The sequence below is a fragment of the Vespa velutina genome, chromosome 3 (genome assembly GCF_912470025.1).
Source record: "Vespa velutina chromosome 3, iVesVel2.1, whole genome shotgun sequence".
Taxonomy (NCBI): Eukaryota; Metazoa; Arthropoda; class Insecta; order Hymenoptera; family Vespidae; genus Vespa; species Vespa velutina.
The window spans coordinates 10623805-10640121 of NC_062190.1; the positions used below are offsets into that span (position 1 = coordinate 10623805).

General features: G+C 31.1%; 1 protein-coding gene across 4 annotated transcripts; it reads left to right on the plus strand.

The window, feature by feature from the left end:
- The first annotated feature begins 161 nt into the window (after positions 1 to 161).
- On the plus strand, positions 162 to 16250 carry LOC124947707 (vacuolar protein sorting-associated protein 13D). 4 transcript variants are annotated; one of them, XM_047490235.1, is made up of 25 exons: positions 163 to 871; positions 1275 to 1465; positions 1564 to 1795; positions 1876 to 2072; positions 2165 to 2332; positions 2428 to 2665; positions 2749 to 4467; positions 4684 to 9491; positions 9567 to 9717; positions 9791 to 10019; positions 10102 to 10345; positions 10420 to 10788; positions 10895 to 11083; positions 11204 to 11527; positions 11602 to 11794; positions 11899 to 12081; positions 12165 to 12395; positions 12748 to 12774; positions 13007 to 13167; positions 13284 to 13898; positions 14015 to 14197; positions 14281 to 14652; positions 14767 to 14879; positions 14959 to 15385; positions 15481 to 16250. In XM_047490235.1, exons 1-25 carry the CDS (start codon positions 775 to 777, stop codon positions 15580 to 15582), a joined length of 11763 nt encoding a protein of 3920 aa, XP_047346191.1. In that variant the 5' UTR covers positions 163 to 774; the 3' UTR covers positions 15583 to 16250. The 4 variants fall into 4 exon arrangements, with proteins under 4 accessions (XP_047346189.1, XP_047346191.1, XP_047346187.1 ...); XM_047490231.1 differs by having other exon boundaries at positions 2749 to 9491; XM_047490233.1 differs by lacking the exon at positions 14015 to 14197 and having other exon boundaries at positions 162 to 871; positions 2749 to 9491.
- Positions 16251 to 16317: the final 67 nt, after the last annotated feature.

Consider the following 16317-nt stretch of genomic DNA (forward strand, 5'->3'; position numbering starts at 1 on the left):
TGATATCGATATATATGTATTTGTTAGATGTTGCAATAGCTAAATATATCATTTCTTTACTAACTTGGTAATATACCAATAAATGATAACTTATTCCGGAATGTAGCGATAGGATTGGTGTAAATATTTAATTGAGCTAATAATTGTAGTTTTAAAAAATCAAAGGTTACTTCATATTTGATCATCGATAACGTTTGAAATGAAAGCTCAATACTGATTAAAAATTTCTAAAATTATAATATCATAATATATTCGAAATATTTCTCTGTTGGCAAAATGGACAGTCATGAGTTACATATACGTTAAAAAAATCATACACTCTTATATAGTCGGATATTTATACATCGATACCGAGTTATTTTTATAATTAAACTTAAAATAAATATTCGCAAAAGAATCGAAATAATTATTAAACATTAAGTAAATATGTTTAAACGTATAACAATTGCGTATGTTTATATGGATTAATAAATGTTAATATCAGTGATCGTCAACTAAGTTGACAAATGTTCGGTGCTTTTTTTTTTTTTTTTATTAGTGCTAACTAATTCAAGGAATGTATAGAATGTTATGACAAGCGTCATATACACAGTGTTAATGAAATTCAGGTCAATTGAAAACTTATTATTATTATAATTTGATATTTCTATCATTGTATACATTTATTATTCCAATTGAAATTTCTTCGATTTAACCTACAAAAACTACTTAATGCTTGCAATAAGTATACATGGACGTTAATACAGTTTTAACTATTACGACGAATTTTTCAAAATGTTGGAAGGACTTGTAGCTTGGGTACTAAATACTTATTTAGGAAAATATGTAGAGAATTTAAATACAGATCAATTAAGTATTGCACTCTTGTCAGGTATGTTAAAGTATTGTTATAATAATTTTATTAAATACTTACACAAAAGAGAAAAAAAAACTTAAATAAAAAGTTTTTGTTTAAACATTTTTTTATATATATATTTTATCTATATTACATGAAGTATTAGCTCCTATCTTTGTCTCTATAATCATTAATAAATATAATTAATACAAAAGCAGTTGTGTTCTTTGTTATATAAATTTATGTTGAAAACTAATGAGGTAGTTTTTAAAATTAAGTTTAATTAATATATATATATATATATATATATATATATATATATATATATATATACACATATTATTATAGTTCTGAATTGTTACATGATATGAATCAATAGATTCATAATGATGTAAGAATCATCTATATGTTATATTTATATACATTTGTTTGCTTTCAGGAGAAGTAGAATTGGAAAATTTACCTTTAAAGCGTGAAGCATTGCGTCATATTGGTTTACCAATTGAAATTAAATCTGGATTTATTGGAAAAATTAGATTACAAGTACCAGTTAGGCAAATAAGAACTGCGTCATGGGTCATAGCAATAGAACAATTGTATGTAGTAATAGGACCAATTTCTATCGATGAGGTAAAAGGATTTATTCTATTATTATTTATATTTTTAACATGATTTTTATTAAAATATATAATTACAACAATATAATTGATTGTATTGAATTTTAATAGTATGATAATGAAGCAGAGGAACAAGCGCTTTTGGAATATAAGCTTAATCGATTAGATTCTTTAGAAGCAAGATGGAGAGCTGATACAGATAGAGATCCTGGCTATTATGCTACTAGTTATAGTTCCTGGTTGAATTATGGCACTTCCTTAGTAACAAATATTATAGAAAATTTACAATTAAATATAAAAGATGTTCATATAAGATATGAAGATGGATTGACATTATCAAATGGTAAATTTTTGTTATTAATTGATAATTAATAATATTTTTAATATATATATATATATATATATATTTGTATGTATGGATAGATGGTGCCATTACTTTGGGTATTACAATAGGTGCATTGACTGCACAAAGTTGCGATGCCAGTTGGATACCAGGTTCCACTTCATGGAATCTTACAGATGCATCATTTAAACTTATGGAACTTGATAGGCTCTCTATTTACTGGAATTACGTGAAGAAAGAACAACTTTTTAGTCATCTTAATCTTGGTGATCTAGCTGTATGTATTATAACAAGATAGCTAATTTCTAACATATACATATGATATCTATTCTTTATATCCTTTTTTGACTAATGTTAATTGACACATAGATTGCTATGAATGAAACAAAAAATTTAATTAGAAACCACATTTTATCACCTGTGAGTGCAAGAGCTCACATCAAAAGAGATAGATCTGAACGTCCATTAAGATCTTTAAATAAACCAAGGATTATAGTCGATCTATTGTTGGATGAGGTACCATTAGTTCTCACAGATGTAAGTTTTAGTTATTAAAAAAATATTAATAATAAAATAAACATAAATTATACAAAAAAAAAAAGAAATTAAATTGTATATATACTTAAATGTAGGAAGCATATGAACAAATTGTTGAATGCATTAAACAATTGGAGGATATAGATCGTCGAAAACAACAAAGACGATGTCGACCGAATGTTTCTATTAGTACTGCACCTAAAGAATGGTGGAAATATGCTGCACGATGTCACATTGGTAGAGAAACTTTAAAACCTCAATTATCTTGGAATGATATACTTGTTAGAGGCAAAGAAAATATTATTTACGTCGAAGCATGCACTAAATTACTAGGTATGCATAATAATTTAATGTTATCAATTATATATGCTACATAAAATAATATTATTAAAAATATATTGTTATTGCCGTTGCAGGTACACCAACATCTATTTTACCTCCAGAAACTAAACATATAAAAGAAAAAGTCGAACAAGAACGTAGTTTCGAAGAGCTTAAAGCATTAAGAGAAATAGCTATGTTTAAAGTTAGACCTCCAAAACTTGCACAAAATACAAATGTCAATGTTCCTCAAGCACGTGGAATATTAGTGCAATGGTTTCCACAATGGTGGGGCTGGTATTCAAAGACATCACATAGTGATACCAAAAATATATCATCAACCTTTGATGGTGAATTATTGGATGTATTGACTGATACAATGGATGACACTCTATTATGTCGCGATACAGTTTTTGGTCAATTTAATTTCACTTTATCAAAGGGAGCAATATCTCTTTCTACTGCAGAGAAGGATAGTGATAATACAAGGACTAGAATAGAATTGCAATTTGAACGAGTTAATTTAATTTATGAGTCCAGACCTAGATCTGGATCTCATAAATTTTCTATAAGTTTAGGTGCCTTATATCTTCGCGATTACTTAACAGATAACTCTACTTTTCCTATATTGATACAACCTCAAGTTATAAGTACATCTCGTACACGTGGTTCATCTGAGAAATTGATAAAGCACGTGCCACAACAATTATTTGAATTAATTTATGAGAAAAAACCATTACACTTGTGTACAGATCATTCTTTACATGTTTATTCAAAATCTTTGGATGTTGTGTATAATCCAGCTGTAATACATTGGCTTATTGATTTTATGTGCAAACCACATAGAGATTCGTCAAATCAAAGATTACAAGCAATGAAACGAAGAACGCGGCGTCAACTTATCAAAAATTGGGAACAAATTTTGGATGGAGAATTTGTTTATCGTTCGTCCTGGGATTTACAATTCAATATCTCTGCTCCACAAATTTTACTTGTAGAAAATTTTATAGATTCTAATGCAGCTGTAGTGGTTGTCGATTTTGGAAAGTTACGTTTATCGAATAACATAGAAAGCATCGAAGCACCTATAAAAGCAGGTTCGACGAATAGTGATGACGAAGATGAAAGATTTGAAACTCCATGTTCAACACCACCTGGCAGTCAAGAAAATGGTTCCATACATGATTTTCAAGGTTTATCAGAAGCTGCATTGCATCAGAAGCTATATGATCATTATTCTGTCGATTTAGTAGATTTACAAATCTTAGTAGGAAAAGTAAAAGACAATTGGAAACATGTTCGATCTAGGGGAACATCTACCTTACATGTTTTAGAAAGATTCAATATATCTTTACAAATTGAGAGAAGAGTTGTTACTACGTCAGATCCAAATTTTCCATCTGTAACAGTGTCTGGAAATTTACCAAGATTGGTAGTACATGTAAACGAACAAAAAGTTGAAGCAATTCGTTTGATGTATAATTTATTATCAAGCTTTCCTGCATCAGCCAATGCTCCACAATCGGAAATAATTAATATGGAACCTGAAAGTCCTAAAAAAGGAGAAGTTGCCGAAGAACGTACTGTAAGCCATGCTATGATGGTTCAATTTATTATCAATCAAATGACATTCGAATTACAATCACGAGGACGTAGTGTTGCAGAATTACAAGTATCTGGCGTTAGAGCAGCTTTAAGTAAAAGAACGGTGGATTTGAGTGCATCATTATTGGTTCACGGATTGTTGTTAGTAGATGCACTTCAAGAATTTGGTCCTGATTTCGAATTGCTGGTTGCTAGTCATAAACACGTCGGTATGGATAGCGTATCTGGAAGTTTGAGAGATTCTGAACCTACATCTCCAGTCTCGCCGGTATCACCTGGATCCCCAGATCCTTCAATTTCTAAAAAATTAACCACTCCAGTTGCTCTCACTCATGCTTTATTTAATTTAGCTAATCTTAGCTCTCCTAGAAATAGTTTCTTTATTGGATTGGATAAACTGGATACAGAAGCTTTAATTATTGTAGAATTAACACTGGTTTATGATCCTTTGGAAAATTTAAGAGTGGCAAATATACAATTTAATAATTTGGATATCATTGCTAATCAAGAAACGATCGTAGAATTAATGGGATTTTTTCGAAGAATTTTACCATCACGACAAATAAAGCCTGGATTGATCGAAAGACAAGAATCATTATCATATCAAGATACAGGATCAAAAGTAGCAACAAGAACAGAAATTACTTTTGATTTTCATAGATTGAACGTATTACTTCTTCGAGCTGTTATGCAAGATAATCATTTAATTGGTCAAAAAGTTGCAACCGCAACGATGTCGGATGCACGAATACAAGCTACTTTGGCAACAGAAACATCTATTTCGGGATCTCTCGGAGGATTACAAGTATTGGATCAAACTACGATTGGTAAAGTTCATCAGAGAATTTTAAGTGTTGGTAGAGATCCCTTGGCCGAATCGCCACAGCAATTGGCCGAATATTTTGCAAATATATCGGATCAATTGGAAGCATTTCGATTTTCAGCTAAACGTAATACTATATATCATCAACAAGAGCTCGTAGAGACTGCAGTTGATCTAACAATACGTGTTGGAAGTGTGTGGTACACACACGCGCCACATTTATTATCGGAATTACGTTCATGCGCCGATGAATTTAAACAATACTTGAGTAATCTAGCTAGACAAATTAGTGCAGCAGCAACAGATATGGCGTTTGGTTTAGTAAATGCAGAAGATTGGTCGATCCCACAACGCAAACGTTTACCTAGTCTTTCAATGTCTTTAGAAAATTCTGGCACTTTGTCTTTAAAACTGGATATAGTATTGGACAGTCCAGTGCTTGTAATTCCACGGTCGTCGCATAGTACACAAGTGTTTGTTGCACACTTAGGTACAATGTCACTTCAACATGAACCTCAGCCTAGTTCTATGATGAAACATAGAATAACTTTGGAAGTTCGAGATATGAATTTATATTCTCTTGAAACTACTGCGAATATTAATCAAGTTCATAATAATTTGCCTTTGAGGGCTGAGGAAATGTATTCTTGTAAAGAGTATGGCAAGCCAATATTACATGACACATTGTTGAAGATTATAGTTGAAAAGGAAAACACATTGACACAGAGTTCTAATTATTTATTAGACGCAGAATTTGTAAATAATCCGATAGTTCAAGTTCATGGGGTTGTCTTGACACCTTTAAAAGTTTCATTATCACGCGGACAATATGAACAATTATTAGATACCATGAATAGATTAATGTCAATGCCTACTAGTACACCGGTGATACAAACATCACATAATTTACAAAAAACATCAATGTATTCTGAAAAGTTGGATTTATTTATAAAAGTATTGTTCGAGCTACCTAGCTTAAGTATTGAATTAAAACAAGCTCATTCTGAACAACCATTAGTAGAATTGTCAATGCGAGATTTTGTTGCAAAATATGAAAAATTACAGAGAAACGAATCAACTATGCAAGTTTCTTTACGTTCTCTTCTCATGGAAGATCTTCTTTGTCCTATTGGATCGCGATATCGATATATGATGCAATCATCAGCTCCAGCTCGAGCTAAGTTACCTACTGGTGTATCTAAATCTTGCCCTGATCTAGCTATTGTCCAACAATTTAGAAGCGATTATGGAAGAGGAAGTTTACCAGATAGATTAGAAGCAGATACTTTATTTGGGACGATTCCTGCACATTGGCGTAGAACTCCGCCATCTTTAATCGGCACTCCGAATACACCACCACCATCGCCTGGACTAATTACAAGTGAAGAAAATTTAGTTCTAATAAATATCATAATGATAGAACCAGACAGTGATTATGAAGGAACACATTATTTCCAAAAAATGGTTACTGTAGACTTTAATTGTTTAGACTTAGTAATAAGTGTGGAGTCATGGATGGTCGTATTTGACTTTTTTGGAATAGCAGGACCATCAGAGACAAATCCTAAAATTTATGCACATCAAGTACCTACAGAACTAGAGGAAACAAATGATATTTTCGATATTCCTTCGAAATCGGAGTTTGAAATAGAAGTGAGATCTCTTACTTTGGTATTGATACAATCAGATCGTGAAATTGCTAAAGCAAATGTATCAAATGCCAGTATGCTTATTTTAAAAGCAGATGGTAAAACAAAAATATCTGGATCCTTAGGTTCGATGTCGTTGCTCGATCTGACGCCACATGGCAGATATTACAGAGAGAGATTTCTTTCATCTGGTAGAAAAGCATTGAATGTTCAATACACAAGTTACATTGATTCCAAAGAAAGATCGTATGACGCTCGATTAAAATTGGAAATGTCTGCCGTTCATTACGTGCACACGCAAAGATTTGTAGCGGAACTTCAAGCCTTTTTTGGTCATTTTTCACAACTTTGGACTATTATGGCAAATTTACGAGCCGACACTGGAGTCACAATAGATACTAAAACTAGAAGCATGCGTTTGTCATTAGAATTACATGCTGGAGCTCCAGTAATATTGCTTCCAGTTAGCTCGACGTCTAAAGAATTAATCTTATTAGATCTTGGAGAATTAACAGTTCAAAACAGTTTTGAAAGTTCTTCAGTCGTTGAAGAATGTCTCTTAGATGTTACACTTTTAGAACTTGTTAATATGGATGTTTATGCAGCAGAAAGAATAACAGCTAAATATGATGATCAAGAAAGTTTAGGTGCACTAATGGTTGGAGGATTTTTTATCAAAAAGATTGGATTATCTTTGCTCACTGAAATGTGTCATTTAAATCTACATATTGAACGAAATTTGGATGTTCATATAAGTAGAGAAATTCCAGATTTAAGTATACATGGTGTACTTTCAACAATGGACTGTGCTTTGGATCCTGCTCAATATATGCTAATCCGTGGTTTACTGTCTTATAATATTGGAGAAAATTTAGATGATCTACGTTTATACATGCAAGATTTAGATGATAAGGTAGATTATTCTATGCCTACCACAAATAATCAAGAGAAAGTTTGGACAAAATCGTGTATAACTCTTGAACTTGTAAATGTAACAGTAAAGTTACATCCCAATCATGGTATTGCAGCTTTAGCATGTATCAATTTTATAAAATCAATGCTAACTTTGGATTCTTTAAGTGATGGATCACAGGATATTGATTTAGTCTCTCGAGAAATATTGATTACTGATATGCGATTTCAGGATGAACCTGCTAATAAACGTTCAAATGTTTTTACAAGTATTTTGCAACCATTAAAAGATTCTACTAATATTCAGGACCGTGTACAAGCCGAAGTACATCATAGAAGGCGTAATAATAGTGCTACAACTACAGTTCTTTTACATAGCATGAGACTTACAGCAATTCTTGATTGGTGGGAAGCTGTAAGAGATTTTGTAATGTTGAATTCACCCGAACCCGACCCAATTCCAGGAATGACTCAAGTAACTGTCTGTCAAGACAATAGTAATCTTTCGTTAAATATATTACCAGTAGAGATAAAAGTGAATATAACAGACTCTGAATTAGTTTTTGTTGAGGATACATCAGTATATGACACTAATGCTGTAATATTAAAGTGTACAGCTGTTATAGCATATAGGACTGTACCACAAGAAGATGAAAAGCCATTATCATGTAACTTGTCACATTGTGAATTATTCTCTTGTATTTTGGGATTGGAAGAAGAAACTGCTTTATCTATTATTGATCCTGTTGGTGCTAGTATAGAATTAACACAGCAAAAATGTCTAGAAATTCAACTTCAACCCTTATGTGTCAGATTAAGCTATCATGATGTAACTATGTTTTCTAGAATGTTAAATTCATTACCAAAACAGACATTATGGGCTAAACAGAGATCACATGAATTATTAAATAATATGGAAAATCAAATATCAAAATTAAATGCTCTTGGGTTTACGGAAACAGATTGTAAAGATGCATTAGAACGATGCAACGGCCAATTGGATGAAGCGGCATTGTGGTTAACGCAAAATGCAATACCAAATTCTGATGTTACTTCGAAAAATGAATCTATGTTTACTGTCATAGAAGTACAAACAACATGTGCCAGAATATGTGTAATAGATGATTGTAGAGATGCAGATGTTCCACTTATGGAGTTAACACTTATTGATTTATCATGGAGACAAACAAGTGCATTGATATTACAAGGACAAGGCTCAATATCGGCAACATTTGCCATTGATTATTACAATAGAGTACTTTGTGGTTGGGAACCATTTATTGAGCCATGGAGTGCCAATCTTCAATGGGAACAAATGCTTACTAATTCCCTTGATCCAAAAAGACTGGAAGTATTTATTCGTTCCCAAGACTCTGTAAATGTCAATGTAACATCTACGTTGGTAGAACTTGTTCAGTTAGTTAAGCACAATTGGACACAAGATTATTATTTATCTAGTAGAGAACATGGTGTAAATAAATCAACAGTAAGTGGACAAGGATATCGCCGTCGGTCACCCTTTATTCCGTTTGCTTTAAAAAATGAAACCGGATCCAAATTATGGTTTAAAACTTTCATTGCCACAGCGGATAATATAAAGGACATTGGCAAAAACTTTAAGTCAAAGAGTATTCTACAAAAAGATGAAACGTGGATGGAAGTAACACCGGGAAATACAATACCATTTACTTTTGAAGGAAGAGGAAAATTGCGTCATTATGCTACGCATATCGAAAGAAGACATCAAGTAGCAGTAATCGTCGATGGTTGGACAGCAGTAGATCCGGTAACTGTTGATCGCGTTGGTATATATTTTCGACACGCAACCGTTGATGTCCTAAAGAATCAGGTAAATAATAATTCTATCATTAAGACAATTTGTATATAATAAAAAGGTAGAAATATTCATATATTTAAATTTCAGATGATATCTTCAAAAACCAGAATAGTTTTTGATGTTGAATTAGAGGGTTCTGCTAGGAAATTGATCACAGTTAGATCAGCTTTGCAAATAAATAACAAATTGGCATATTCGGTTGAAATTAAGATGGAGAAGTCCTTAAATCCATTTGGATGTTAGTTCTGATTATTATCTATAATATTAATATTTAATATATTATTATTTACATAATTATATGTTATATGTAGATTTGCCACTAAATTCATCGATCAGTGGTAAAATTATCCAAGTACCTGCCCAGTCTGTAATTTCAGTACCTTTAGGGCACATTGGCATGCAGATGAGTTTTAGACCAGCATTTCCAAACAATTTATTTCAATATTGTATTGAACCAATTGATTGGACTATTATTAAAAAACCGTCAGAAGTTACTGAAAGTCATATTACCTGCAAAAGTAATCAATCTAATATATTTAGGTGAGTTTAAGCAAGATAGCAATATGTTTGATAATAGCATTATTATCATACTATTATTTTTTTTTTTTTTTTTTTCTTATAGAATGTGTATAGCTGTAAAACGTGATAATTATCCCATTGATACTGGTCAAACATTGCCAGCACATACAATAATAATAATGGCACCGATCACATTGACCAATTTACTACCATATGAGTTGTTATATGAAGCAGGTATAGAAAGTGGTAGAATCCGACCTGGTGGCAATGCTGATTTACACTGTCCAAATATTGATGAGCAATTAGAAATAATAATACATTTAGAAGGTTATCCTGGTACAGGAACAGTATGTAAATTATTTTAATTGTTTGACATTGTTCAGCTTCTATATTATGTTATAAACATGATGAATATTTGCAGATATTTTTGCCACAAAACAGTGGTTCATTTACAGCACGTCTTAAATTGACGGATACTAATAGTAGAATATTATTTTTGTATGCATCTATTATTGTTGAGAAGGGTTCTGCAGTGCAAATTAACATTACTTCACCATATTGGATTATTAATAAAACGGGCTTGCCACTTGTCTTCAAGCAAGAAGGTGTTGGATTTGAAGCAGCTGGTCAGTTTGAGGAACATGAGAAAGCAAGAATGGTTGCACCATTATTGTTTTCCTTTAGTGATGAAGAAGCTAGCAGAACTTTATCAGTAAGAGTAGGTGCTGGAGTTCATTCAAATGGTGTACCACAATGGTCTCAACACTTTCACTTACAACCTGGAATACAGGTTGGTTGTGATTTAAAATGAAATGGAAATATTATCTTTTAGGTTTTTTATTTTTTTTTAATTTTCAATATTGGTTCTTGATGAACTTAAAATATATCTTCTATAGGTACATCGGCTTAGAGTGACATTACGTGAGAATAGACCTGACATCGTATATCTTATTAGTGTAGCAACGCGTACAGCTAGAGGACGGTATAGAGCTACAACAGTTGTTACATTGTCACCACGGTATCAATTGCATAATAGATCTTCTTATACTTTGGAATTAGCACAGAGATGTTTCACTACTACAGTTGTAAGTGCTATTCAAATTAATTTTATCTGTCATTAATTTTATCTTTCTTCTAAAATTTAAAGATCGAAATTTTTCTTTCTTTTATTTTGCTTTTTTTTTTTTTTTTTTTTTTTTTTTTAGAGTCATCCAGATGCTCAAGCAACATATATAACATCAATGCCTGATTGTCATATGCCATTTCATTGGCCAAGACTCGATAAAGATTTATTACTATGTGTTCGAATTAAGAATTTACCAAATTGTATGTGGTCAGGTGGTATTAAATTAGATGATAATTATTCTTTAACAATCAACATTAGAGATGCAATAGGAAAAATGAATTTTTTACGAGTTGACGTTGTACTGCAAGAAAGTACATATTTTATTGTCTTTACGGATGCAGACACAATGCCACCTCCTATAAGAGTTGACAATTTCTCTGAAGTTCCATTGATCGTAAATCAGGTAAACGATTTGTTACGACTATTCGTAGTATTAACAAAATAACTGACATAACATATTATTTGTTATTTTCATAGATGTCTGTACCTGGTAGTTTAGAATGGAGTGTAAGACCTCATTCGTCTGTACCATATGCATTGGATGAACCAATCCAACCAACTGGTTTAGTACTAACAGCCCCAGGTAGCGTTACAGGTTCATATGATCTAAATATACTCGGAGATGGACGAAGTTTAACATATGAAAATTTCATTTATATTGCATTCACTGGTAAGCATATTATGTAATAATTGTTTTATTATATGATATTTATTATGTGATATTTACTAATAATATAAAACATCAAAGTATAAATATAATTTGTTTTTAAATAGGAACTTTTAAAAATGATAGCGATCTTGGATCAGAAGATAATGGTTCAGATCCATTAGATGTAGAAACACAAAGATTGGTGTTGGAAGCTGGTCCTGGAGGTTGGGTTGTTCTTCGTAGAAAACAATACGGTGCTAGATCTCAACTTTGGAGAATGAGTAGCGATGGACAATTACAACATGAAGGTATAATATAATAATAAAATTAATTAGTAATTATTATATAATATAAATGACTCTGTTCTTAACACATTAATTTATTTAAACAGGTTCTAGTCCTCCAAGGGATAAACATTCAAAAACACCGGATACAGTATTAGTATTGGATATAGCAGGCACAGCACCACAACCATTTACTTATTGTGCTCTAGCATTAAGAAAACCAGATCCAAGACGAAGATCTACACAAACATGGCGATTTACGGATGATGGACGATTGTGTTGTGCACACAGGAATATGTGTGTCCAATCAAAAGATGGATTTATGGGATTACACGAAGGTTGGATTTTAAAAATTACGTTTTACAGATTTTATAAAACATATTATAGGTTTGTATGTGTTCGTATGATTTAAAATAGAAAAAAATTAAATTTCTAACATTTTCAAATCTTATAAATATATTTAAGTTGCAAAATTTTTCCGTTCAGAATTTCATTTTTAACAATAGTTCGTTTATTATCATTCTTATTATGTTTCTTTATACGTTTGCCGTTTGTTATTTCGTTGCAAATAAATAATGATATATATGTGCCAACTTTTAACTATGCAGCTTAGAAAATATAAGTCCTATAATAAATAATTAATTTATAAATCATTAATTAAAGGGCTTAAATAATTAATGAATGTTACAGGCGGCAGTGTTGCCCGTTGGCACATGTGTACGTATTAATATAAAGTACACTAAAAATTTATATATAAGTATTATATATACTAATGCAATATATAATGAGCTAATAACATGGCTTGTTTTTTCATTTCATTGCGTAACAGTTTTTTTTTTATCGCATATAACTAATAATAAAATTATTTCTTGCTAAATAGATTAAATTAATTGAAACGTATATACGATCCTATGTATTTGTCTGTAAATTATTAAATATATGTTATTAGGGAGCGAGGCCGTACTAGGTCCACAAACTCATACGAATCCACCACCTGTCGAACAGCGAGTTAGAAAACAAAAATTACGACCAGGTTCTGGCTTCTTATCAGTGAAAGTAATTACTGATGGTCCAACACGCGTTTTACAAATATTAGACATTAAAGAAAGGGTAAGTTATAAAGAAATCTCTTTCTCTCTCTCTCTCTCTCTTTCTCTTTTGATTAATTTATATTTTTAATTTAACATTTTATATCTTCTTTAATTATTTAATAATTTATCTTGTAGAAAAAGACATTTGCTTTACTCGAAGAACGTGATTGGTCGCATATTGCTGTTACTCAACGTCCTACGCATGTTCGCGTTGATACTGAAAATCCCGATTTTCATGAATTGCGATTAAATGTCAATTTACCAACAGGTTTGGGATTATCAATTGTATCACAAAGACCACCTGAGGAATTATTGTTTGCACGATTCGCTGGTATAAATTTGGAACTCACGCAAACAAACGTTAATACAATATTAGATTTAAGCGTTGAAGATGTGCAAATTGATAATCAACTTGTTGAAGCACAATGTACATCTGTTTTGTATGTTACTCGTTCTCCGCGCACAGAAAATAATCACCGACCTGCAATACAAGTGGCTGTAGAAAAATTAAAATCTAAAAATCAAAATGCCGAAATTTACAAACATTTGATAGTTACCATTAAACCATTGTGTATACATCTTGAAGAAAAATTAATTTTGAAGTTAGCAGCTTTTGTAGGAGCTGGTAGATCAGAGATGGAAGTACCTCTCGATGAAAATGATTTTAAAGCACAAAGATTTATTTCTGAAGTATCTGCTTCTCATGCTAAACGATATTATTTTGGTGCATTAAAACTAATCCCTAATCAGGTATTTACAAAAAAAAAAAAAAAAAAAAAAATTTAGTTCTTTCACTTGTAAAGTTTTATATGTTGTGAGGAATATATAAAGAATATAAGACATAAGCTACTAATTGAATATTTTAGGTAAAGCTTAGTGTGCTGACCACTACGAAATTACCATCGCATCTTCAAGCAATAAAAAGAAAATTGGGTTTAACTTTGATCAAATTTGAAGATGCCACGATTGAATTAGAACCATTTGTTAAAAGACATCCTTTTGAAAATATCCAATTTTTATTGCATTCGATTATAAAACATTACAAAGATGTACAGTATTTAATTTTTTTATGTACTTTATAAATATATGTACTTTCCAATAATATATTATATTAATTTCAAATTGTTTACAGGAATTAAAATGGCAAGCAGCTGTTATATTAGGATCTGTAGACTTTTTGGGTAATCCTCTTGGATTTATGAACGATGTCACAGAAGGGGTTTCTGGTTTAATATATGAAGGCAGTGTAAAAACTTTAGTGAAAAATGTCACACATGGTATATCAAACTCAGCAGCTAAAGTAACAGAATCTTTATCAGACGGCTTGGGACGTGTAATTATGGATGAAAGACACGAAGAAGCCAGGCAAAGAATTCGAGCAAATACTGCAGGCAGTAGTGATCATTTAGTTGCTGGTCTGAAAGGACTTGGCTTTGGTTTATTAGGTGGTGTTACAAGTATTTTTAAACAGACCTATGATGGAGCTACTAACGAAGGCTTTCCAGTATGTAATATAGATTTTGTATAGATTTAAAAAAATATGAATTGAAATCTCGAATTCGTCAAAAATATTGTTTTCATGAAAAATAAAAATAATCGCGCGTGTATACAATTTCAGGGTTTCTTTGCTGGCTTTGGTAAAGGAGTAGTAGGAACTATTACAAAACCAGTCGTGGGTGTATTAGATCTTGCTACAGAAACTGCCACTGCAGTACGAGAGACAAGTAGAAGGTATAGAGAAGTAACAAAAAAATTATATAATATATTATTCATATGTTTTCAGAAATTTTATAAAAATATAATTTTTTAGTGCTCATCGTGCAATACCAAAACGTGATAGACCTCCACGTATTGCTAGTGGTGCAGCTGTTTTATTACCACCTTATAATCGACAACAGGCCGAGGGACAAGAATTTCTTTATAGTATTAACAATCGTGATTATTCAGAATTACTTTTGGCGTATGAATGTTTACGCAGCGGTACTGAAAGTTTAAAAGTACTTGTGTCAAATGAAAGGGTGCGTGTTATTTCTGGAGGAACAAAAGCTGTCGTGACTGAAGTTAATTTAGCAGATCTTTTTTATTGTCAACCAATGCATAAAAATGAAAGTAATGGCACAACGTTATATTACATAGAATTAATATCTAGAACAGATTCAGGATCATTAACTGTTGATGGTTCTGAGCTGTTAAGAAGACCAAAAGTTCGTTGCGATAATGAGGAAGTTGCTAAACATGTAAGTACATAATCTTTTAAAAGTTACAATGATTATAAACATGTTATTTTTTTTATTTTCTTTCTTTTTTTTTTCTTTTTTTTTTTTTCTTTTAGGTTTCACGACAAATCAATTATGCTAAGGGAATGCATGAGGAGCGCTGTTTAACACTTTCATCTTCTGACAATATGCTTGATGATGTTCAATCCTACAAGTAGTCATATAATAATGTTTTGGATTTAACTTGAGAATGATTTACTTTTCTTGATAAACTAGTCAAAAGATCTTTTCTTACAGTGCACATCAGCAATGCCTTATTACGCTTAAAATAATTGGTAATAAGACTGATGCAAGGCACAATATGCTGCTGTGTTATAAAGAATACTAAATAATTTTATTTTTGGTAGTATATAGTTCTGCACTTAATTATTAAATAATTTAATACATTCTATTAACTCGCACATATAGTACATATAATTTTTATACAAACTGATATGAAAAAAAAAAAGAAAGAAGAAAAGAACTGTAAAAAGAAGAGGTATATATATTACACACGTGTATATATATATAAAAAAAAAAATATTCCCCTTTCAGAATATATGTAATAATTTTGTATATGCTATATTTATCTATAAAATTATGAAGTATTTAAATCGCGATATAAGTATGTAAAGAGATTGTAAAACTGGAGTATGTATAAAAGTAGGTGATTTTTAAAGAAATTTAAGTATTGTGATCCTAATATATTTACATTTTTGTTATAACAATACTTATATGTAAAATAATCATATATGTACAAATAACATTATAACTAAATAAGTTCGAATACTTTTTATAAATTTATTATGTTGTACAGTGTAAAATAGTAAAAATTTTTGGTTACAGATTTATGGTGTGATCTAAAAGTAGCATGTGTATATGCACAACTATATTTAATGCTATACATATATATA

Bases quoted from the DNA above. Each gene is read 5' to 3' on its own strand.
- LOC124947707 (XM_047490231.1), top strand. From the start codon at position 775: ATGTTGGAAGGACTTGTAGCTTGGGTACTAAATACTTATTTAGGAAAA. The intron at 9,718-9,790 runs GTTAGTTCTGAT...TGTTATATGTAG, and splicing joins GTCCTTAAATCCATTTGGAT to ATTTGCCACTAAATTCATCG. The intron at 14,198-14,280 runs GTACAGTATTTA...AATTGTTTACAG, and splicing joins TTATAAAACATTACAAAGAT to GAATTAAAATGGCAAGCAGC.